Genomic DNA, 24,140 nt, shown 5'->3' on the forward strand with positions numbered 1-24,140 from the left:
TCCTCTTGCTCTTTATCAGCACTCAGGATCCACGTGCAATATATACATATGAATTTCCATTATAATCAAATTCAATAATATTAGGATTCTTACACAATTATGTTCTACACTCATATCCATGAATTTACATTTTATTAAAAGAATCATTAGAGGTATACAAGCACAGAAACAGGACATTTGGTCTAATTTGTCCATACCGATCAAGGTACCTATTTGAAATTTGTACTTATACCTATTTGTGTGTGTTTCTAGGGTATCTATTTCAGCTAGTCCCATTCACCTGCATTTGGGCATTTTCCTCTAAGCGTTTTCTCTTCTTGTACCTGCCCAAATGTTTGTTTGTTTTTTTTTAAAAACATATCCACTTCCACCATTTCCTCTGAGACTTCCTCGCACCACATGCCCCGACTCTCTGAAAAACTTGCATCTCGGTTCCACTTTATATCTTTTCTCTCTCATTTTAAAGAATGAAAAGTATCTTTGTGCAAGTTCTTTTGAAGTCCCACAGTGGAATATCAGAAATACATGCGCAACCTATATTATATAGTGTGTCTAGCAAAAAAGGTAAAGGGCTGGACGAGAGGGAATCTGACTGGAGAGGAAGTGGACCATGGGAGAAAGGGAAGGAGGAGGGGCACCAAAGTTCAAAATTCTAAGTAAATTTATTATCAAAGTACAACATATACAGCTCTGAGATTCATTTCCTTGTGGAAGTACTCAATAAATCCATAAGAAAATAATAACCATACTAGAATAAATGAAAGGCCTCACCAACTTGGGTGTTCAAACAGTGTGCAAAAACAACAAACTGTGCAAATATAAAAATAAATAATAATTAATAAATAAATAAATATCGACAACATGAGATGAATTGTCCTTGAAAGTAAGTCCATAGGGTGTGGGATCATTTCAATGACGGGGCAAGTGAAGTTATCACCTTCGGTTCAAGAGCTTAAAGGTTGTGGAATAATAACTGGGGAGGTGATAGGCAGGTGAGGAGAAGTAAGGGGCCAGAGTGGGGACTTGAAGAGGAAGGAAGGGGAAAGAGGACGATGGAAAATTACCAGAAGTTGGAGAAATTGATGTTCCTGCCATCAGGTTGGATGGCAATGAGACCATAAGACATAGGAGCAGAATTAGGCCATTTGGCCCATCCAGTCTACTCTACCATTTCATCATGGCTAATCCAGTTCCTTCTCAACACCATTCTCCTGCCTTCTCCCCACGTCCTTTCACACCCTAACTAACCAAAAACCTATCAACCTCTGGCTTAAATACACCCAGTGGCCTGGTCTCCACAGACAGTTGTGGCAATGAATTCCACCGATTCTCCACCCTCTGTCTAAAGAAATTAATCCTCATCTCCATTCTAAGTTGATGTCACTCTGTTCTGAGGTTGTACCCTTTGGTCTTAGACTCGCCCACTTGAGGAAACTTCCTCTCCACATCCACTCTATCTAGGCCTTTTAATATTCAATAGGTTTCAATGAGATTCCCCCTCATTCTTCTAAATTCCAGCAAGTACAGGCCCAGAGCCATCAACCACTCCTCACACGATAAGCCTTTCATTCTTGAATCACTTTCATGAGACAGCTTTGAATCTTCTCCAGTTTCAACACATCCTTTCCTAGATAAGGGACCCAAAACTGCTCATAATACTTCAAGTGAGGCCTCGCCGGTGCCCTATAAAGCCTCAGCACAATATCCTTATTTTTTATGTTCTAGTCCTCTCAAAATTAATGCTAACATCGCATTTGCCTTCAACACTGACTCAACCTGCAAGTTAACCTTTGGGGAATTCTGCACAAGAAAGGACCTCCAAGTCCCTTTGCACCTCAGATTTTTAAATTTTCTGCCATTTAGAAAATAGTTCATCTTTTTATTCCTTCTACCAAAGTGCATGATCGTATACATCCCGACACAGTATTCCATCTGGCATTTCTTTGCCCATTCTCCTAATCTGCCTAAATCCTTCTGCAACCTTCCTGCTTCCTCAATGCTTCCTGCCCCTCCAACCATCTTCGTATCATCCACAAACTTGGCCACAAAGCTGCCTATTCTATCGTCCAAATCATTGACATACAACGTAAAAATGGTCCCAACACCCATCCCTACAGAACACCACTAGTCCAGCAGCCAAACAGAAAAGTCTCCCTTTTTTCCCCACTCTGCCTCCTACCGATCAGCCAGTGCTCCATCCATGGTAGTATTTTTCCTGTAATGCTACAGGCTCTTGCAGAGTAGCCTCATGTGTGGCACCTTGTCAAAGGCATTCTGAAAATCCAAGTACAGAACATCCACCAATTCTGCTTTGTAATATCCTGCTTGTTGATTCCTCAAAGAATTCCAACAGATTTGTCAGACAAGATTTTTCCTTAAGGACACCATCCTGAATTTGGCCTGTTTTATCATGTGCCTCCAAGTACCCCAAAACCTCATCCTTAACAATTGATTCCAACACCTTCCCAACCACTGAAGTCAGGGCAACTGGCCTATAATTTCCTTTCTTTTGACACGCACCCTTCTTGAAGAGTGGAGTTACATTTGCAATTGTCCAGTCCTCCAGAATCACGCTACAATTTATTGATTCTTGAAAGATCATTATCAATGTCTCTACAATCTTTGCAGCTACATCTTTCAAAACCCTGGGGTATTATCCATCTGGGCCAGGCGACATCTACCTTCACACCCTTCAGCTTCCCAAGCACCTTCTCCCCCAGAAATAGCAACTGCATTCACTTCTGCACCCAACACTTCTGAATTTCCAGCACACTGTTAGTTTCTTTTACAGTGAAATACTGGTTCAGTCCATCTGCCATTTCCCTGTCACCCATTACTACCTCTCCAGTACCATTTTTCAGTTTTCCTATATCTACTGACACCTCTTTTACTCCTTATATATCTGAAAAATACTTTTGGTATCCTCTTTGATATTATCTTACCTTCATACTTCATCTTTTCCCTCCTCATGGCTTTTTCCAGTTACCTCCTGTGGTTTTTAAAAGCTTTCCAATCCGCTAACTTCCCACTAATTTCTGCTGTATTGTATGCCCTCTTTTGCTTTTATGCTGTCTTTGAGTTTACTTGTCAGTCAAGGTTGCGTCATCTTGCCTTTAGAATACTTCCTCATCTCTGGGATGCATCTATCCTGTGCCTTCCGAATTGTCCACGGAAACTACAGCCATTGCTTTTGTGCTGTCATCCATGCTAGTGCCCTCTTCCAATCATCTTTGGCTAGCTCCTCTTTCAAGAGCAATTCCCTTTCCTCTAGTGATACATTTGACTTTAGCTTCTCCCTTTCAAAATGCAGGTTGAATTCGATCATACGATGATCACTGGCTCCTAAGGACTCCTTTATCTCAAGCTCCCTAATCAAATCCAGTTCATTACACAACACCCAATCCAGAATAGCTGATCCCCTAATGGACTCAACAACAAGCTGCTCTAAAAAGCCATCTTATAGGCTTTCTATAAATTCTCTTGGGATCTAAAATCAATACCAACCTGATTTTCCCCAACTAGCTGCATACTGAAATCCTCCTTGACTATCACAACATTGCCCTTTTGGCAAGCATTTTCCATCTCCCTTTGTAATTTGTAGCCCACATCCTGGCTGCTGTTTAGAGGCCTGTATTACAACTCCCATCAGGGTTCACCCCCCACCCCCATCCCCTTGCAGTAACTTAACTCTACCAACAATTATTCTATATCTTCATTTCTAATGACATCTCTTTCTAAGGATTTTTTATTTGATTTGATTTTTTAACCAGCAGAGCCACAACACTCCCGTCTACCTGCTTGTTCTTTCAATGTGTATCCATGGATGTTAAGCTCCAATCTATAATTTTCTTTCAGCCACAACTCACTAATGCCAATATCCTCATACCTGCCCATCTCCAACTGTGCTACAAGATCATCTGCCTTGCGCTGCATTCATTCAAATACATCTTCAGCCCTGTATTCACCACCCTTTTCGATTTTGTCCCCGTTATAATGCAACTCACCCATGACTCCAATTTTTTCCTGTCATCTGCCTGTACTTGCCGACAGTCTCACTACACACCACCTCTGCTTGTATACTAACTGCCTCTTCCTCAGGCCTATTACTCAGTTTCTTATCCCATTACTGAATTACTTTAAACCCTCCCCAACAGTTCCAGCAAACCTGCCTGCAAGAATCTTGAACCCCTCGCATTCAGGTGTACCCTGTCTCTCCCTTCTGTACAGGTCATACCTTTCCCAGAAGAAATCCCAATGATCCAGACATCTGAAATCCTGTCCCCGTATACCAATTCCTCAGCCATGTATTCACCTGCCAAATCATCCTATTCTTACCCTCAGAGAATATGGCATAGACAGCAATCCAGAGATTACTACCCTGGAGGTCCTGCTTTTCAGCTTTCTACCTAGCTCCCCAAGTTCTCTCTTCAGGACCACCTCCCTTTTCCTATCCATGTTGTTGGTGCCAATGTGTACCAAGACTTCTGGCTGCTCACCCTCCCCCTTTAGAGTGCTGTGGACCTGATCCAAGATATCTCTGACCCTGACACCTGGGAGGCAACACACCATCCGGGTGCCTCTATCACACCCACAGAATCTCATGTCTACTTCTCTCAGTAAGGAATCCTCTATCACTAGTGCAGTCCTCCTCTCTCCTCTTCCCATCTAAGCTACAAGTGCCAGACTCCATACCAGAGCTTCCCCTCCCCAGTAGATCATCCCCCCCCCACTCAACAGTATCTAAAACAGTATACTTACTATTGAGGGGAACAGCCACAGGTGCACTCTGTACTAGCTGACCATTTCCTTTTCCTCTCCTGACCGTCACCCAGATACCTGCCTTCTGCATCTTAGGGGTGATGACCTCTATCATTTCCTCTGTTTCCTGTGGGAGCCAAAGGTCATCGAGCTGCAGCTCCAGTTCCTTAACATGTTCTCAGAGAAGCTGCAGCTCGGTTATCCGGGAGACTGGATTACCAGAATTCCCACATCTCACACAAAGAACACAACACAGCCCCTGAAGCCATTCTCACTGCTCTATGTACAAACAGATCAAGAATGAAGAATAACCTTAGTAGATACACCTGTTCTCGCCAAAGCCTCTCCAGTCTAACACTGGTCCACTCCAACAGTGGCTGCTCCACTTGCCCTTGCCTTATTTTTTTATTTGCCCTTACTAATGAATCGTTATTTGATTGGTCCACTGGAAAGGCTGAGAATGCTCCCTTTTAAATCTCATTCAAGGACCTGTGAGTAACCTCCTCTCGCTCCAGAGGTGTTGTTCCTTCAGCTTGAGAGTGACCTCATGGTGGCAGAGGAGGCGGCACAGACCAACATGCCAGATTGGAAACAGGGATAGGGATTAAAATGGCTGGTCACCAGGAAATCCTGCTTTTTGCAGACAGAACAGAGGTGCCTGACAAAGTGGACCCCAATCCACATTGGGTCTCACTAATGTAATGGCAGCTGCATCTGGAGCACCGGATACAGTAGAAGACCCCAGCAGATACACATGTGAAGTATTGCCTCACCTCTAAGGAATGTTTGGGGCCCTGAGTGGAGGTGAATGGGGGCAAGTATAGCAGTTTGCCTACTTGCAGGGATAACTGCCTCTTTCGGCAATGTAGCTCTTTCAGTAATCCATTGATGACTAAATTAGTGAAACTTCATGCACCCATGGAGAGCTCGTCAATTTCACCAACTTTGAATCAACTTCCACCCTGCCCTGAAATTCACTTGTTCCATTTCTGACAACTCTCTCCACTTTCCCAATATCTCTCTCTCCCCCCCCCCCCGCCCCCACCACCTCTCTGGACAGAAAATGTCCATGAGATCTTTTATAAACCTACCAATTTGCATGGTTACCTTGACTGTACCTCTTCACACCCTCTCTCCTGTAAAAAAGCCATTCCCTTTTCCCCATTCCTTTGGCTCCACTGCACCTGTTCTGGACTGAAGTTCTCCTTTCCAGGACATCAGATGTCCTCCTCCTTCAAAGAGCTGGTTTTCCCTTCCTCCATCTTTGATGGTGTCCTCACCCACACCTCCTCCATTTCCTGGACATCCTCACTCAACCCATATTCCCACTGCCTTAACAGGGATGGAGTTCCACTTGTCCTCCCATGAGCCTCCACATCCAACACATCAGTCTCTGCAATTTCTGTTCTCTTCAACAGGACTCCACCACCAAATGCATCCTTACCCCACCCCCCAACCCCACTTTCTACAGGGATCACTCCCTCCGTGATTCCTTTGTCTATTCCTACCTCCCCACTAATCTCTCTCCTGACACTTAACCCTGCAAGGGGCAGAAATGCCACACCTGCCCATTCACCTCCTTTCAAGGCCCTAAATAGTCCTTCAAGGTGAGGAAACACTTCACCTGTGAATCTGTTGGGGATCATCTCCTAGATCCAGTGCTCCCAATGTGGCCTCCTCTACAATGGTGAGACCCAACGTAGGTTAAGGTCCACTTTGTCGAGCACCTCCGTTCCAAACGCAAAAAGTGGCCAACCATTTTCGTTCCTATTCCCTTTCCCGTCCTGACATGTTGGCCTATGGCTTCCTCTTCTGACATGATGAAGTCACTCTCAGTATGGAGGAACAACACCTCATACTCCACCTAGGTAGTCTCCAAACTGATGGCATGAGCATAGATTTCACCAAAAAAAAAAAAAAAATCCCCTCCTCTTCTCTTCAATTCCCCACTCCAGCCTCTTACCTCTTCTCTTCACTTGCCCGTCACCACCCATTGCCCCTGCCCCTTCCACCCAAAGTCTACTGCCCTTTCCTATCAGATTCCTTCTTGTCCATACTTTTGTCTTTTCCACCCATCACCTCCAAGCTTCTTACTTCATCCCCCTTCCCCCATACACCTTGCTTCACCAATCACCTTCTAGCTTGTCCTCCTTCCCCTCCCCCCCACCTTATTCCAGCATCTTCCCCCTTCCTTTCCTGTCCTGAAGAAGGGTCTTGGCCCGAAACGTCGACTGTTTATTCACTTCCATAGATGCTGTCTGACCTGAAGAGTTCCTGTGGGGGGTGTGGGGGGTCTCTGCATTTTCAGCACCTCCAGAATCTCATGTTTATGAAACTAATTTATTGTCTTCTCTGTCTCCTTCCCACTGCTAATAGCCAAATAAACCTCTCTTTTTGATGCCAAGGGACACATTTTTGCAGCACTTACCAAATATAATCAACCTTACTGACATTGTGAATAAAGCTGCTGTTAATTGTACTGGCTCTTCTGATACCTAGTTAAACCAGTTTTGATTTTTAAATGATAGTGATCATTATACAGAGATACTAGAATGGGAACTTTTCACTTCATGCTTGTTTGGTTCCAAATTAAGGAAGCACATTAAATGACAGTTTGCATAGAAGGAAGTGAAAATCTTAGAAGGTAGAACAGTTAACATGAACAAATCATAGCTATGTGCAAGGTACAGGTCTTTGTTATAGTCCCGTTTGGCCTCCACTCTTTTCAAACCCTACTTTAGAGTTTGTGGTACTCCTCTTAGCTCATTCGGTGGCACAGCACTCAGCCGTTAGCATAACATTTTACAACACCAGTGATCCGAATTCCCGCCGCTGCCTGTAAGGAGTTTGTCTGTTCTCCCTGTGACTGCGTGCATTTCCTCTAGGGTGCTCCAATTCCCTCCCACATCACAGATCTACAGATTAGGTTTAGCGAGTTGGGGACATGCCATGCTGGTGACGGAGACGAGGCAATGCTTGCACATCCTCTGCACAGGTTATTCATGAAAACAACGCATTTCATTGTAAATTCTGACTTTTATATATCTGACCAATAAAGCTCATCATGTCTTTTATCATTAGTGTATTTGCCAACTGCATTCAGCTCCTTCCTGCTCTGCTCACTGCGTCCACTCTACCCCATAAGTACATGCTTGAGCAACCATTTGTAGCAAGATCTACACAAATGAACATTAAATACTAATTATAGAAATCCCCGTTTATTAGTTCAAAATTACACCTGCCAAATCTGTAGTCTTAAGCACAGCACCTTGGTTTTATTTTCAGGTTACAGAAGCATATTGTAGAATGTGACAGGATTTGTATTCTATAATATGGAAACCATAAGAATTGATTTCCTTTGTTGGAACATATTTTCTTTCAAAGTACTCCATTTATATTGAAGATACATCATTACAAATTGTGCACAGCACAGAAAAAAGCCTCTCGGCATTAGTCCACATTGACATTAATGTTGTACATTGTCCTCATCCAACTCTGCTCCAGCAAACCTCAAAAACATTTCCTTATCTTCTCACTTCAGTTTCACACCCTAGCAACACATGGGAACATTGGAAAAAATGGCCAAGAAGCAAATTCTTGCTCCCTGCAATAAATGTGTGGTATCCACATCAAACAAGAACCTGACAGGACAGACTATTACTTCACAAAACAGCTTTCTAAAAATATAGCTGTTGATTCTGTAAATCCTGTGCAAATGAAGACTGAATCATTTGCAAGTTTATTTTCAGTACACGTTGAGTGTGATTGTATAATATTTGAAATTCAAATCCAGACAGAATTTTTTAAAAATCACATTTTAAAGCATAACGCAATGCTAATAATTCAATCGAGTTCATTTTTAATAGCTTAGAAGTTTTAAACAAATAATGTTTTAATGTTTAACTGATTTAAATAATTGTTAATATTTCTGAAAAATGGGGAGACAAAAAATGATTTCAGACAGTTTACTGCCTAATTCAAGGGGCATTTCTTAGTTGCCAGTATTACGTGGAAGGAACTTTTTCCCCGTATGGCCCTGCTACGTGTTAGCAGTGACATCAGCAGAGTTCTGCTGAAGAGGCTTCAGGAAGGAAATTCTTAAGTAGAGGGACGCACAGAAGCCACGTGCAGACAATATAAAGGTCAGTGGCAAGTACAGATGGTATACTAGTAATTGGGAAATTCCACACCAAATTTTTTTTTTAAAACATACATGATCATCATTTTAAGATTAATTTGCATTTCCATTAAAAGACATTATTTGTAATTAATTTATAGCACTATTCCTTATAAAACAACTAAACATTACAAAAGCCATTTTGAAGTATTATCAACACACAGAAAAATACTGGACAGGATTTTGTTTTTGTTGTTCAAGATTTTCAGCATCAGCAGAATCTCCTGTTTTTTGAAATATTATTCAGTTAACACTTAGTAAAAATCATACACTATTTCACATTTCTCCTCTAATATTCAAATGATTTATGAACTGCTTTTGGTTTAGTTTATCGATGTTCTAAATAACATCCTTCAATTACATGCATTTGTCATGGTTTATAATAAATGGCCGTTCCACATCTCAAAATGAATTTGTTATTTCTGTGTCAAAGCTAATTAACACAAAATTTCCCTTTAAATAAATGGAAGAGATTCTGCAGATGCTAGAAATCCAGAATAACACTCGCAAAACACTGGAGGAATGCAATAGGTCAGGCAGAATCTATGGAAAGGAATAGAGAGTCAACATTATGGGCCGAAGCCATTCAAATATTAGCAATAATTATTAAACAATCTAACTTAAAAGACAACGAAATAAAATAAGATTGCGTAACTCTGAATAGTTGGTGGTTGTAAATATATGCCAAAGCCTTTAGGACATTAAAATTACTGACAGATAAATTGGATTTGAGCATGCAAGAAATGACTATAGACCACAGCCCATCCAGCCTCTTTCAGAATTGCATCTCTTCCAGAAATTTCTTTCACTTCCTTTGTGCATTGATACCTGCCTTGTATATATTTCTGTGCATTATGACAATCGTTCAGTACCTTTCACACAAGCCCTTTCTCAGCATATCAGCACTCAGTCTGGTCTTGGGGGCCACTCCTAATTGCAAGTACAGCCATACTTCCAACTGTACATGGAATTCTGGCTGAAATGCAGAAGGTTGAGCCACTTCTACTGACAAGTAGTTGTAATGAGCTAGTGCACTCGCAATTAAAATCAAATGTACATCCTTTCTGAATCACATGGTCAGACTCTGACCCTATGGCAAACATCTGATCACCTATACCTTCAATCTTGAGCTGTAAGAAAGAATACTGTACCCTGACTAATCCAAGTAGCAACTTCTGTAATATCACCAGCATTGCCTCCTTATCTGGAGAAATTAAATGAATGCATAATGTTTTGCTAATAATTTAATTGCAAATACAATATGGAAAAGGGTATCCTACTGAATTATTATTCCCATTAAGTGGGAAATTAAAAACTATGACTGTAATATCAATCCCAACTTGAACCAAAGCTAGAATTAAAGGAATCTGGACCCACAATTTCTTTATGATGCTTAACACTAACTTACCATAGAATGTGGAATTCTCTAGAAAATAGCAAACGAGACCAGAAAAAGCAAAAAAAAGATGCTGGGTGTATTGCTAAGTACAGTCTATACTGTCCAAGGCTGGATAAAAGGGACTACAGGCAGCAGCAGGTCAAAGTAAATGGTATGAGCTTGAACATGCCTGACTGGCAGCATGATATTTTTGTATGTTAGTGTAGTTTTTTTAAATTTGGAATTTATGCAAGAAAGCTTTTCATCTTTTAAGCTTGATCACACTCTCTAAATTTGAGACTGTGCAAGCAATATTTTTTTTAAATATATGTGTAAAAGCAAATGTGTATGATATCATACTTAATCATGATTCTATTGGCATCACAGTATTCCCCCCCCCCCCCGCCCACCACACCATGCAGCCATTGACTCACTGTGATACAGATCCAGCCCACATCTATAATCAGTTGGAAACCTTGTGCCAACTCACCAAGACTTGGAGCAGAACTTTTGAGACAATAAAAATATTCCTTTTTATTTACTGCAATAAATTCTGTAGAATCTGTAGTTCCTTGGGTACCTTGATTGTTACTTAGTAGTGTTGTGGATCATAAAAATTAAACTGCAAAATAATTATACATTCATTGGTCTCACATTAAAATGAAAGAAAATGAGAATTAGTAACACTTAAACAGTTAGATATTTCTGTCCTGAATACTTCTACCTGCTCAGTTATGAAATTATACGATACTTTCAAAATGTATGTTCATATAGAAAGAACAGTATAGAAAAATGCTGATGTTTACAGAAGGCTAGTTGTGTAAACTTTTGGCTGAAGTGGATAGACGACAATGATACAGGATGAAGTGTGAGATATTAAAATCATGAATGTAAGAATGACAAGCAGAAGATCATTTCATCTCATGGGCCTGCTCTTGCATTCAGTAAGATCATTGCTGATCTCTCTTGCCATTGCGACACTTGGCTACAGTAATCCCCTCACCAAGGGAAGGGAATCCGCTGTGATCTCATTGAATGAGGGTTTGATCCAAAGAGTCTAAAGGTTTACTTATGTGGTCGTGATAAGAACGCTGTAAACTTCCTTTAACAATTTACCTATTAGATACAGCACAGAATAGGCCCTTCGAGCCACACCAACCAGTAATCCTCCCAATTTGATCCATGCTTAATCACAGAACAATGACCAGTTAACCTACCAAACAGTACATTTTTGGACTGTGGGAAGAAACTGGAGCACCAGGAGGAAACCCAGTCGGTTTTCTCAGGGAGAACGTAAAAACTCCTTACAGGCAGTGGTGGGAACTGAACCTGGGTCGCCTGTAGTGTAAAGCGTGTTGCTAACCACTACGCTACCATGACTGCTTGCTACAACAGAAAGCTTCAATTCATTGTTAATTCTCAGCACCCTACATAGTGGACACCCCAACATTCAGGCTGCCATCATGCCCTGGACACAAGTATTAGTCAGGTTTTAAGATGACTTTTCGATATATATAGTCTACTTCCAAATTTCCCTCATTGTCCAGATGGTTAATTTAAATTTGATTGTTGAAATGCCCACCCTCCACTACCAGAGGCCTTCAACTAACAAAACGAATATTGGGAGGGTGCACTTTAACATTACATTTGTAGAATAATAGCTGCAATATATTATACAACTACTAAAGTGGAAGTGAAGGGTTTAAGCAGCAATCAGAAGAATCGAAGAGGTCAGGTGCCTATCAGATTGATTGTGGCTCAATCAGCTTAGTCATAGCTCAGGTCAAATACAAAATCTTTTATTTTTAATTTCAGCACAACGCGTTACTTGGCCACAGCCCAGGTCAAAGATTGTGAGTCCACTGGAGAAGTCGGGGCCCAGTGTCAGGGAATCCATCAGCCCACTGGAGCGAAAGAGGACTGCCTGCCCTGGGGTTAGAGGACTGTACGTGTGTGTGAGGGAAGGAGGAAGGGATGGGGCTCATTGTGCTGTTGGTGTTTGGTATGTTCTATTCTGTCGAGCATTGTGGGCATGCTTTGTTGGTACCAGAATGTGCAGCACACTTGCAGGCTGCTGCAGCAGATGTTGGTTGTTAATGCAAATGACACATTTCACTGTATGTTTCAATGTACATCTGATAAATCTAAACCTGAAATCCAAAATATGTAGCACTACTAAATTTTACTTAACAGTCAATATCTTCAGCTTAGATTTACCATTCAATGTGTTCTGTTTACATCTTCCTAAATGTTTGGTTTAGTCTGATTGTGGCCTGGTTGAGAGGGGAACAGGAATGGGTGCTTAATATTCCAGGATTTCAATGTTTTAGAGGAGGTAAAAGAGGTGGTGGGTGGAAGGGGGAAGTTCAACTATTAATCAGGATCATACTTGTACTCAGAGGGCCAAAATGGAGGACACATCCACCAAGTCTATATGGGTAGAACTCAAAATTACAAAAGATACAATCATTCAATAGGATTATATTATAGAACCTCCAATAGCCACTGGGACAGTGAGCAACAAATATTCAGGCCAGTTAGGGAAAGGTCTAAAATCAAGGCTTTTGTTGGGGGTGACTTCAACTTCCCTAATATAAACTGGGATCTCCTTAGTGCAAGAGGTATAGATGTGGCAGAGTTTGTTAGGTGCATCCAAGAGGGTTTCTTAAATCAATATGTATATGCCCAGCAAGAGCAGGGCTAAACTGGAGCTGGCGTTAGGTAATGAGCCTAGCCAGGTGACTGACTTTTCATGGGAGAACAGTAATTGAACAGTGATCAGAAATCTGTTTTAAAATAGCCATAGAAAAGGATAAGTACAATTTGGGGCAAGTCCACATCTGTCATGTTGAGGGTGGTTAAATATCAACTGTACAGAGTACAGTTTGTGTTCCAGTAAGAGAGGACAAGGATGGCAAGGTAAGAGAACTTTGGATGTCAAGAGGTGGTGAATTTAGTCAAGTAGTAAAGGAAGGTTTAGGAAGCCAAGATCAAACAGAGCTCTTCAGAATTATAAAACAGCAAAAAAAATTCAAGAAAGGAATTAGCTGAGCCAGGAGGAGCCATGAGAAGTCCTTACCAAGGTGGATCTTAAAAATCCCAAGGTATGCTCTAGTATATCAAGACCAGGAGAATAACTAGGTCCAGGTAGGACAACTCAAGGATAAAGCAGGGAACATATGCTTGGAAGCAAAAAAAAAATATGGGTGAGGTTATAAATGAGTACTTTGCATCAGTATTTACCAAGGAGAAAGATGAAAAGGATAGAGTGATTAGTGTGAAGCATTTTAATTTGCTAGGGCATTTCAAGATAAAGTAGTGGTGTTGTGTGTCTCAAAATAGTAAGTCCCCCGGGTTTGACGTGATATATTCCAGCTCACTGAGAGAGACGAGAGAGAGACAAGAGAAAGATTGCTGGCACTTGACCAACATCTTTATGTCATATCTAGCATGGAGCACTGGCAAGCAGCTAATTCTGTTCCAATATCCAAGAAAAATAAGGATAATGCGAGAAACTATAGACCAATGTCACATCTGAGGTAGGAATGTTACTACAAAAGATTCTTAGGGATATGATTTATCCTAAGAATATTTGGAAAACCGTGGCCTCTTGGGGACAAGCAGCATGGCTCTGCATGGAGCAAGTCTTATCTTAATAATGATGGAGTGTTTTTGGGAGATGAAGATGATTGATGGAAGTAGAGCTGTGGATGTTGTCTACATGGATTTTAGTAAGGTACTTACTAAGCTCACTTATGGGAGATACATCCAGAAGATTAAGATGCATGGGGTGCACGGTGAATTGGCAATTTGGATTTAGAATTGGCTTGTTCATTGAAGACGAAGGATAGTAGTTGATGGCATTTATTCTGGCTGGAAGTCTGTGACTGGTGCTGTTGTGCAGGGATTTGTACCAAGACCTCTGCTGCTTGTAACTTAAGTAGGTTAGTAGATTTGCACACAATACAAATATTGGCATCGTGGTTAGCATAGAAGACCGACAAAAGAGGCAGCGAGATATGGATCAGCTGGAGATACGGGCAGAGAAACGACATAACGAGTTTAACCCGACCAAGTGTGAAGTATTGCATTTTGAAAGATCGAATGTAAAGGGACAGTACACTGATAATGACAAGACTCAATAGTGTTGATGTGCTCACAGATCTTGGGGCCCCAAGTCCATCAAGTGGCTACGAAGGCTGTTGGGGTGGTAAGGAAGGCATGTGGCATGCTTGCCTTGATTAGTCAAGGAAATGAGCTCGAGAGTACAGGAGTTACGTAGCACTCTAGTAAAATTCTAGTTATACTACATCTGGATAACTGCTTTAATCTCTGGTTGCCCCGTTATATGAAGGAGGTTGAGGCTTTGGAGAAGGTGCAAAAGAGGTTTACCAAGATGCTGCCTGGATTAGAGGGCTTGTGCTACAAGGAGAGATGGGCCAAACCTGGGTTGTTTTCTCTGCAGCAGCAGAAGTTGAGGGGAGATCTGATGAAGGTTCATAAGATTGAGAGGCATTGATAGAGTAGGCAGCCGGGATCTTTCTCCTAGGCTTGAAATGTCTAATACCAGAGGAGACGCGTTTAATCTGAGAAGAGGCAAGTTCAAAGGAGAAGTGTGGGCAAGATTTTTTCCTGCACTGCGTGTGGTAGGTACCTGGAATGTGTTGCATGGAGTGGTGGAGGCAAATACAATAGAGGGGTTCAAAAGGCTCTTAGAATGGCACACGGAGACGCAAGAGAATGGAAGGAAGTAAACATTGTGAAAGCTGAAGGAATTGATTAAGTTGGGCACTTAATTACTGATTTGGACCAACACTGTGGGCTAACAGGCCTGTTCCTGTGCTGTACTCTATGTTCATGTTAAGAATGTCTACATCAGTCTCCACCACCATTACCATGGCAGCCCATCCTAGATAACAAGAACTCTTCAGAATCCTCCTCTAGTTTGTAGGTGGCTAGCTTACATTGACAGTTTCTTTAACTTTGCTCTTTCAAACAGGAAAGATTCTGTGTCTGCTTCGTTGAAACCTATAGACCTTTATTAGGTTCTACATTAACCTTTAAACCCCCATTTTATCTTCAAGTTCACGTAAAAGATACCTTGGTTGTATTTTGAAACAAACTAGGGAAATATCCCAGGTATCTTGGCCAATGTTTGTCTCTGAATTAACATCAAGGGAGATCTAGTAATATCCATTAATGTATCTGTATTATTAATATACACAAGCTGGCTGCTGTGTTTCCCTATGAATAGTAATCTCAATTCAAAATTACTTCATTGGTTCAACAGTGATTGGAATAAATGAGAATAACTGAAACATAAATTTTATAGCCATTTCTAAAACCCGCTGGACTTTGAAGAGAACATTCATGACTTTTGAACTGATACAGAGAGCAGATCTAAAAAGAAATGCGGTGGACGTTGGTATACTTGAAAAAATGTATTTTTTTAAAATGAAAATATGAGGCTGGTGGCACAATGACATCGGTGCCGAACCCAAGAACGGAGGTTCCCAGGTTCGAAACTAGTCGGGTCCGCTCCAGAGTACGCTTTCCATCTGTGCTAGGTTGAGTGTTGAGATCGCAACTTGACCTTGTAAAAATAAAGGGGAAATACTGCAAAAAATGTCTGTGTGAGGAGAGGCGGGCCACACAGTCTCTCTCTCGCTCCGCGCCTTGTCTTTTTCATGGCTTTTACATCATCACAGACACGCAAACGCACAAGCACAGACTCACATGCACACGTCAAAAAAGAAAATGAGGATCAACAGAAGTGGTAGAGCGAAAAGGAGCAATCACACGAGTGATTTTGCAACAACGACCCACACAAAAAGTCAGAAGGCGGCAGAAGTGTAAATATACAATATGCAAATCTGTCCAAATGCAAAAGCCAAAATCCAGTAGATTTTAGATACCCTATTATTCATGAATAGAAGTACTGTGAAAAGTATAGAAGACAAAATTCTTAAAATATCTACAGGAATTCTTTCATTTAAAAAAAATCATAATAGTGAATTCAATAACACGGAATATGTGGATTCTGAAATTCAGCATGGGGTACCAGTCCAGAGTAATTTTATAATGGTGATCATAGTTCCATTAGATTTAGTATAATTCATGGAAAGGATTAAAACAAATCAAGGTGAACTTTGTAGGGTCCTAGTGAGAATACATTTGAACTACTGTGAACACATGTGGCCTCCTCACCCAAGGAAAAACAGAGGGACTGCAGTGGGGATTCATCAAACTTAGTCCAAATGGGAAATTTGTCACTTAAAGAGAAATCGATTAGAATGGGACTCAAGTTCTTTTGCATTTAGGAAAATGATAGGGAGTCTTAACGGCACAAATTCTTCCAGGGTTTGACATGGTAAAGATAACGGAATGGTGTTTCCACTGGCTAGTATGCCCAGGATTTGGTCTGAAGTAAGACCATTCATGACAAAAATGAGAAGATATTTCTTCAAGTGGATGGTGAATCTTTGCAATTCTCCACCCAAAGGGGCTGCAGAAACTATCCCTGAGTATATTCATAACAGTTACTAGGTCACTTTAGTACATATTAAATGTCATTCATTGCTACCAGATTTGTGCTAAATATATTCCATACCAAGTGACAATGATGTACATCTTTTGCCTAAGAATCCCAGTGAATGAGTAGGATTGTTGTGACAATTTGGAAATGAGTTTTGATGACAACCTACAAGATATTAGATTTATTGAATTCCATTTCACAACTTGACATGATGAGATTCGAACTCAAAGCTGTTGAAATTAACCATTCCCTGTGTTACATGTCATAAAAACAAAAACCGGTCAGCTTCTTTTTGCTCAGAACATCCATGTGGCACAAGGGGAAACTCTACATCTCCAAACCCGAAATCCAGTACACCTTTATCAGATGAGATTTTTATAAACAAGTTCAAGGTTTGTAATCAATTGTGAATATTTTAAAATCTTAGTTATTTTGGTGAAAGTTTTCCACTTTCCACTGTCTGTGGACAATCAATAACAGCAAAATAACAAAACTTTGTTTAAGAAATGTAACTGAACATAAGGAATTGCTTATAACTTTACATTTAGAAGTAGAAGTCCGTCTCCTTTGCGACACTAAGTATATCTACCTGAAATTCCCAGATCTCCCATTACAATGTGTTTCCTGTCCTTTACACTGCTCATCTGTGGGAAGTAGAAATCCAGGGTGAGGTACAGGATGCATATGAAGAAGGCCATGATCCCAATTGCAATGCCATAGTTGCAGGCGCTGTCATTTTTATTGTAGACACAGTGAAGTTGATTGTCACCTTTATTGACGTAGCCTTCATTCACAATAGAAGCAAATACAACAATGGAGAAAACCTGCAGGAAAAAAAAATGAAGACGTGAGAATGTGAAGAGTTAAAGCTTTGCACATCAACAACACTAACAGTTCTAATCAAAAAAGGTCACCAGGAAGGAAGTCCTAGAAACCCAGATACTTCATGGTACAAATTTTGAGAATAAGGATCAATAAAATGCACTTATGCCACTTCAATTTATCCGTAGCCAAGCTGAATATTCAATGAAGTGTGTTTAGAGGAGCAAGGAACTCGGAAGGACCTTCTCCCAGGCTATAGTGAATATCATTTTATGACCCCCCCCCCACACCTTTATTGAGTCTGACACAGGCAATGTTGGTTCTGAGCAGAAATCAGCAGAGTATGCTGCCAGTTGCTTCCAAAGCACTGAGCTTTCTAATCTTATCCTGTTCAAATCTCTTCAGCTCTCTAGCTTTGCGTTGTTCACCCAAAACAGATTTCAAAGCAGAGTTAAAGGAAGTGACGTAATAAAATTGGCACATATCCTGTGGTCAGATGAGACACATCTAGAATACCTCATGACCAAACTTCCAGGAATTCTTCCTAGTGACCCTAACAAGCCTAGACCCTTGTAGATCCACATTGACTGAACCCTGGGAAATTTACAAACTACAATGTCTTTGTTCACCATCTAAATCCTAGGTGACAGCCCGCAGATTCTGAAGTGAGTTACTGATTAAAGGCATCTGATCCAGGCCTCATTATTGTCGCAGAAGTTCAAAATAAACACCAAAACTGCATCAAAGCACTCTTTGAAACCTTGAGATTAAGCAGGGCTTGGGTTGCTTATTTTAGACCTGAGTATACTGGGTTAGCCAGTGTCACATTTTCTAATAAACACTAGATCAATTTTTCAATCTATAACCATAAAACCATTACAGCACAGGAACAGGCCATCTCGGCCCTTCTAGTCCGTGCTGAACTTTTACTGTCACACAACATGATGCAGTTAGTGGAGAGAGAAAAAGATGTTTGATTTTACTTGGAAACCAATTCCCAACTAGAACACAAATATTTCATGTTGAAGCACTAGTGCCCAAGTTGCTTTGGAACAATGCCTGCTTATTCCAAACGTTGAGGAGTTAACAGTGTAAACCACTACCTCTCACAAGGTTTTAAAGGACAGATCACATTAGTAGGATGGGGGGGTGGTGGGGGGAAAATAAGTTTTATTTTGAAACTCAACTATAAATTAGGTTTGAGAATCACAAGGTTGCAGAATCAGGCATGACTCATGCCAATAATGAAACACGAAGCCTTGCCTATGGTCCTCCACACGCTGATTTTGTTATTTTTCTACTGTCTGAGTGCTTCAGACAGAGGAAGCACAAAACAGATATTAAGCAATTTGTTTTCCTTCTATGATTCCTCAGAAAGCAGTGCCCTCTTGTAAATTAGAATATGCTCTGTTTTCCAAATAAACCTATTCTGCAGTTCACTGTTCAGTAACATTTTCAAAAATCACTCGTGAACTGCATCAAATCTAACTCAAAAATATGAAAATATTTGAAATTTATCATCTCAATAGTTAATACAACTTTGTTTCATATGGTAAACAGGAGAATTAAAAGAAAATTTCTCGAAGACTAGATCTATGTTGATTTACCTGTACATCTGACAAAACACCCTTTGTTCATAAGTAGAAAACGTTGTAAAGAGTCAAGGAGCACAGTGAAATGGGTCCTGTTTCTATGCTGATTCATTCAAATTTACAGGATATTCCCAACACATGACAGATTTTTCACCTTTTACTGTAATGTGTCACATACAAGTTCAGTCCTTGGTCAAAGCTTCTGCTAAAGGCAAGTTTCATGTGACTGATGGCAGATAAATGTGGTAACAGGGTTTGGGGATGAAATTACTAAAATGCCTGCTGTCTGGAATGCATTCAAACAACAAAGTACATGTGTTGACAGATTAAATTACCAACCATTTCTTATATTTTAGAGCAACAGCTCCCAGCCTTCATGCCATAGACCAATACCATTAAGGAATCTGTGAACCTCTGGTTGGGAACCCCTTTTTCAGAGGTTAGAGGGGCAACTATGTTCTGCAACTGTATTAACCCTGAAAACAAAAAAGTGTATAAATTTACGTTAAAAAATAAACTGATCTCCCTCCTGGCACTTATCCTTGTAAGTGGAACAAGTGCTACACATGCCCTTACACTTCCTCCCTCACCACCATTCAGGGCCCCAGACAGTCCTTCTAGGTGAGGCGACACTTCATCTGTGAGTCGGCTGGTGTGATATACTGTGTCCGGTGCTCCCGGTGCGGCCTTCTATGTACTGGTGAGACCCGACGCAGACTGGGAGACCATTTCACTGAACACCTACGCTCTGTCCGCCAGAGAAAGCAGGATCTCCCAGTAGCCATACATTTTAATTCCACGTCCCATTCCCATTCTGATATGTCTATCCATGGCCTCCTCTACTGTAAAGATGAAGCCACACTCAGGTTGGAGGAACAACACCTTATATTCCGTCTGGGTAGCCTCCAACCTGTTGGCATGAATATTGACTTTTCTAACTTCCATTAATGCTCCTCCTCCCATTCTCACCCCATCCCTTATTTATTAAATTTATTCCCTCCCCCCCCCGTCCCTCTCAATTACTCCTTGCCTGCTCTCCATCTTCCTCTGGTGCTCCCCTCTCCCTTTCTTTCTCCCTAGGCCTCCTGCCCTATGATCCTCTCCCTTCTCCAGCCTCGTATCCCTTTTGCCAATCAACTTTCCAGCTCTTAGCTCTATCCCTCCCACTCCTGTCATTTCAGATCTCCCCCTCCCCCTCTCAAATCTCTGACTATCTCTTCTTTCAATTAGTCCTGACAAAGGGTCTTGGCCTGAAACATCGACTGTGCTTCTTCCTATGGATGCTGCCTAGCCTGCTGCGTTCCACCATCATTTTGTGTGTGTTGCTTAAATGTATGCACTACTGACTAGAAAATCTGTATGGACTTCAAATAGATGCATGTCTAGTGAACTGCGAGAGAGTGGTCACAAAGCACTGACAAGATGGAAGATTATTGCAGATGTGTTGGACAGCAAGACAAATGGCTGTAAATAAAACACCACATTTATAGAAAAATAAGTGTGTGACTTGGACTGTGGTATGTGATGAAGTGCGGTATGTGACAAAGTGCAAGTCAATGGATGAATGGGACGAACTGGCCAGAGCCAGATTCACAGACAGTTGAGAACATTGTACCTGTTGTCCAAAAAAAGAGCAACTACTAAATATTCCTACACCAAGATATTGGTTTAAAAGCAACCAGAGATATTTCAACTTGACTCTGGAGAAAAATGTAATGTCCTTACAAATCAAACCATTTATTTCAACACAGTGGAGGCAAAGCCAAAAAGTACTGCATTATCAATATATATCATGGCTACACTGAAGCATACCAACAGATGCTCTTGGAAGATAATGAATATCGGGTAACCAGACAGGCGTATGTTTCAATGTGACAAAATAATCTACTCTTGGAATTGGCAAAGCAGTGTGGCTGACAGGATCATGAAGACTGCTTCAACACAGTGGATCCCTTCAACTGCACAACTTCTAGTTGAACATGCAGATGTTTGTTTTATTTATAAAAGGAATTAGAATCCAAATAGCATTTAGCCCTTGATGAAAGGAAGCAAGCAGATGTACACTCTCCAAGGTTATGTTCCAGCAACTCTCAATATTTTTAAAATTGAGTTGGAGGGACAGACACAGTAAAAGTGATACTAGGGATCATGGAGAATCCCAAATGTCAATTAGGTTAGGTATGAGTTGAGAAATCTATTGACAACCACAAGTAAACCTACTTGTCTAGATTTAAGAAGTTTTAACGAAGCTATCAAGAGCAGTCTCTATAACCTGTAAATGACCACGTTCAGCCAAATCTCAGTAGAGTGAAAAAAAAACTGTGTCCAGAATGAGCTTTGTTATGAAAACAAAAATGTGCTGCCTACTATCTGTTCCTAGTAGCCATATGGTCATACCCATTCAGAAATATTCCCTTTGTTCAACCCATTCTTCCCTCACTTTCTCCTCTTCTGAAAACTAGCCTGATTTTCTCTTTTCCTGTACTGATGAATGGTCCCAGATCTGTAACAGTAATCGTTTCACTTTCCACAGATATTGCATGCCCAATGCTCAGTAGTTCTAGCATTTTCTGTTTTTGTGTGTATCTTGGCATATAGTACTTCATAAGCAGAGCTTCATTCTGAAATTAATTCAACCTGCCATACAATTCAAGGCTTCTTTAATCAGAACATCATGTTCTTGTTTGGTTGAAACCCAAATCATACTGACACTAGACGTATATTGTTTATGAAAGGTGGCCGACTTACCACTGAGTCACACAACTCTTAGCAGGGTCAGCCAACCAGCCAAGTCTGTATACCAGCCCCAGTGAGAGGGTCACATTTGTGGGGGTCTTCGTCTGGGATTTTGGATGGTGTGTGTGAATGCTGCTTTAGTACAGCTCCAACACCATATACAATTTTGCTGACGACACCACTGTTGTGGGCTGTATCCAAAAGGAGTGATGAATTAGCATACAGAGAGATTGAAAACTTGGCTGAGTGGTGTACTAACAACAACCTCTCACTCAATATGGTGGATCATTTTGGTAGGTCAAATATGATTGCAGAATATAGTATCAATGTTAAGACTCTTGGCAATGTGGAGGATCAGAGGGATCTTGGGGTCCGAGTCCATAGGACACTCAAAGCTGCTGCGCAAGTCGACTCTGGTTAAGAAAGCATACGGTGCATTGGACTTCATCAATTGTGGGATTGAGTTTAAGAGCCAAGAGGTAATGCTGCAGCTATATGGGACCCTGGTCAGACCCCACTTGGAGAACTGTGCTCAGTTTTGGTCGCCTCACTACAGGAAGGATGTGGAAACCATAGAAAGGGTGCAGAGGAGATTTACAAGGATGTTGCATGGATTGGGAAGCATGCCTTATGAAAATAGGTTGAGTGAACTCGGCCTTTTCTCCTTAGAGTGACGGAGGATGAGAGGTGACCTGATAGAGGTGTATAAGATGATGAGAGGCATTGATCGTGTGGATAGGCAGAGGCTTTTTCCCAGGGCTGAAATGGCTGCCATAAGAGGGCACAGTTTTAAGGTGCTTGGAAGTAGGTACAGAGGAGATGTCAGAGGTAAGCTTTTTTTTAAATGCAGAGAGTGGTGAGTGCGTGGAATGGGCTGCCAGCGACGGTGGTGGAGGCGAATACAATAGGGTCTTTTAAGAGACTCTTGGACAGATATATGTAGCTCAGAAAAATAAAGGGCTCTGGGTAACCCTAGGTAATTTCTAAGGTAAGGACATGTTTGGCAGAGCTTTGTGGGCTGAAGGGCCTGTATTGTGCTGTAGGTTTTCTATGTTTCAATGTCATTAAGACCAAGGAACTGATTGTAGACTTCAAGACAGGGACACCAGAGGTGCATGAGCCAGTAATCAGAGGTGGAGAGTGTCAGTAACTTTAATTTCTTGGGTGTCACTATCTCAGAGGACCTGACATGACCCATCATATAAATATAACTGTGAAGAAAGCATGACAGCGCCTCTACTTCCTCAGGAATCTGCGGAGATTCAACATCTGATCAAAAACTTTGGCAAACTTCTGTACACATGTGGTGGAAAGTGTGCTGACTGGCTGCATTACAGCCTGGTATAGGAACGCCGTGGCTTTTGAGCAGAAAATCCTACAAAAGGTAGTGGATTCGGCCCAGCACATCACGGGTAAATCCCCCCCAACACCCCCACCCAACCATTGAGCACATCACATTGCCATAGAAAAGTAGCATCCAAAGATCCCCCACCATCCAGGCCACGCCCTTTTCTCACTGCTGCCACCAGGTAGAAGGTACAAATGCCTCAGGACTCGCACCAGAACAGTTACTACCCCTCAACCATCAGGCTCTTGAACAAAAGGGGATAACTTCACTCATTTAGAGGCTCATTTACGGATATTGTTATTTCATGTTTGTTATTTATATCTGTATCTGCACAGTTTGTTTACAGTATCCAGTTCCTGATATTCATAGTTACTGTTCTATAGATTTGCTAAGTATCCCCACTGAGAAAAGAATCTCAGGGTTGTATGTGGTGATATGTATGCGCTCTGATAAAGGATTTTACTTTGAACTTTGAAGTAGGAGTTTGAGGCAGCCAAATAGAATTATGCACTTCCTGAAGTAACTGATTCTGGCAGAGTGGAAAGTAGCACAGCAGAGGGTTGAACCTGTTCTGGAACATCATCTCACATGAGAGAGGAACCAGAAACTTGCGGTAACCTGTGAATTACCATCTTTAGAGTCAAAGGGTAATTTTTAAACCAAGCTACAAAAGAAAAAACTCCGCTCTTCTGGGAGTTTTGCGTTTGCAGCATGAGACACAACATCCACCAGCCAGGGATAAGCAAGATCAGAAACTATACACAAAAAACACAAGAGCTACTGATCTCTCAAAA

The 24,140-nt window shown here is 41.2% G+C and overlaps 1 protein-coding gene across 1 annotated transcript in view; it reads right to left on the bottom strand.

Annotated features, from left to right (window-relative positions):
- The window catches only part of syngr3a (synaptogyrin 3a), a 72,025-nt gene that overhangs the window by 15,677 nt on the left and 32,208 nt on the right, over positions 1-24,140 (bottom strand). Inside the window, exon 2 of the mRNA XM_063058863.1 lies at positions 17,438-17,672. Within this exon, the coding sequence (XP_062914933.1) occupies positions 17,438-17,672 (235 nt within the window). The remainder of the gene's footprint in view (positions 1-17,437; positions 17,673-24,140) is intronic.

Source organism: Mobula hypostoma, chromosome 9 (assembly GCF_963921235.1).
Source record: "Mobula hypostoma chromosome 9, sMobHyp1.1, whole genome shotgun sequence".
NCBI classification, from domain to species: Eukaryota; Metazoa; Chordata; class Chondrichthyes; order Myliobatiformes; family Myliobatidae; genus Mobula; species Mobula hypostoma.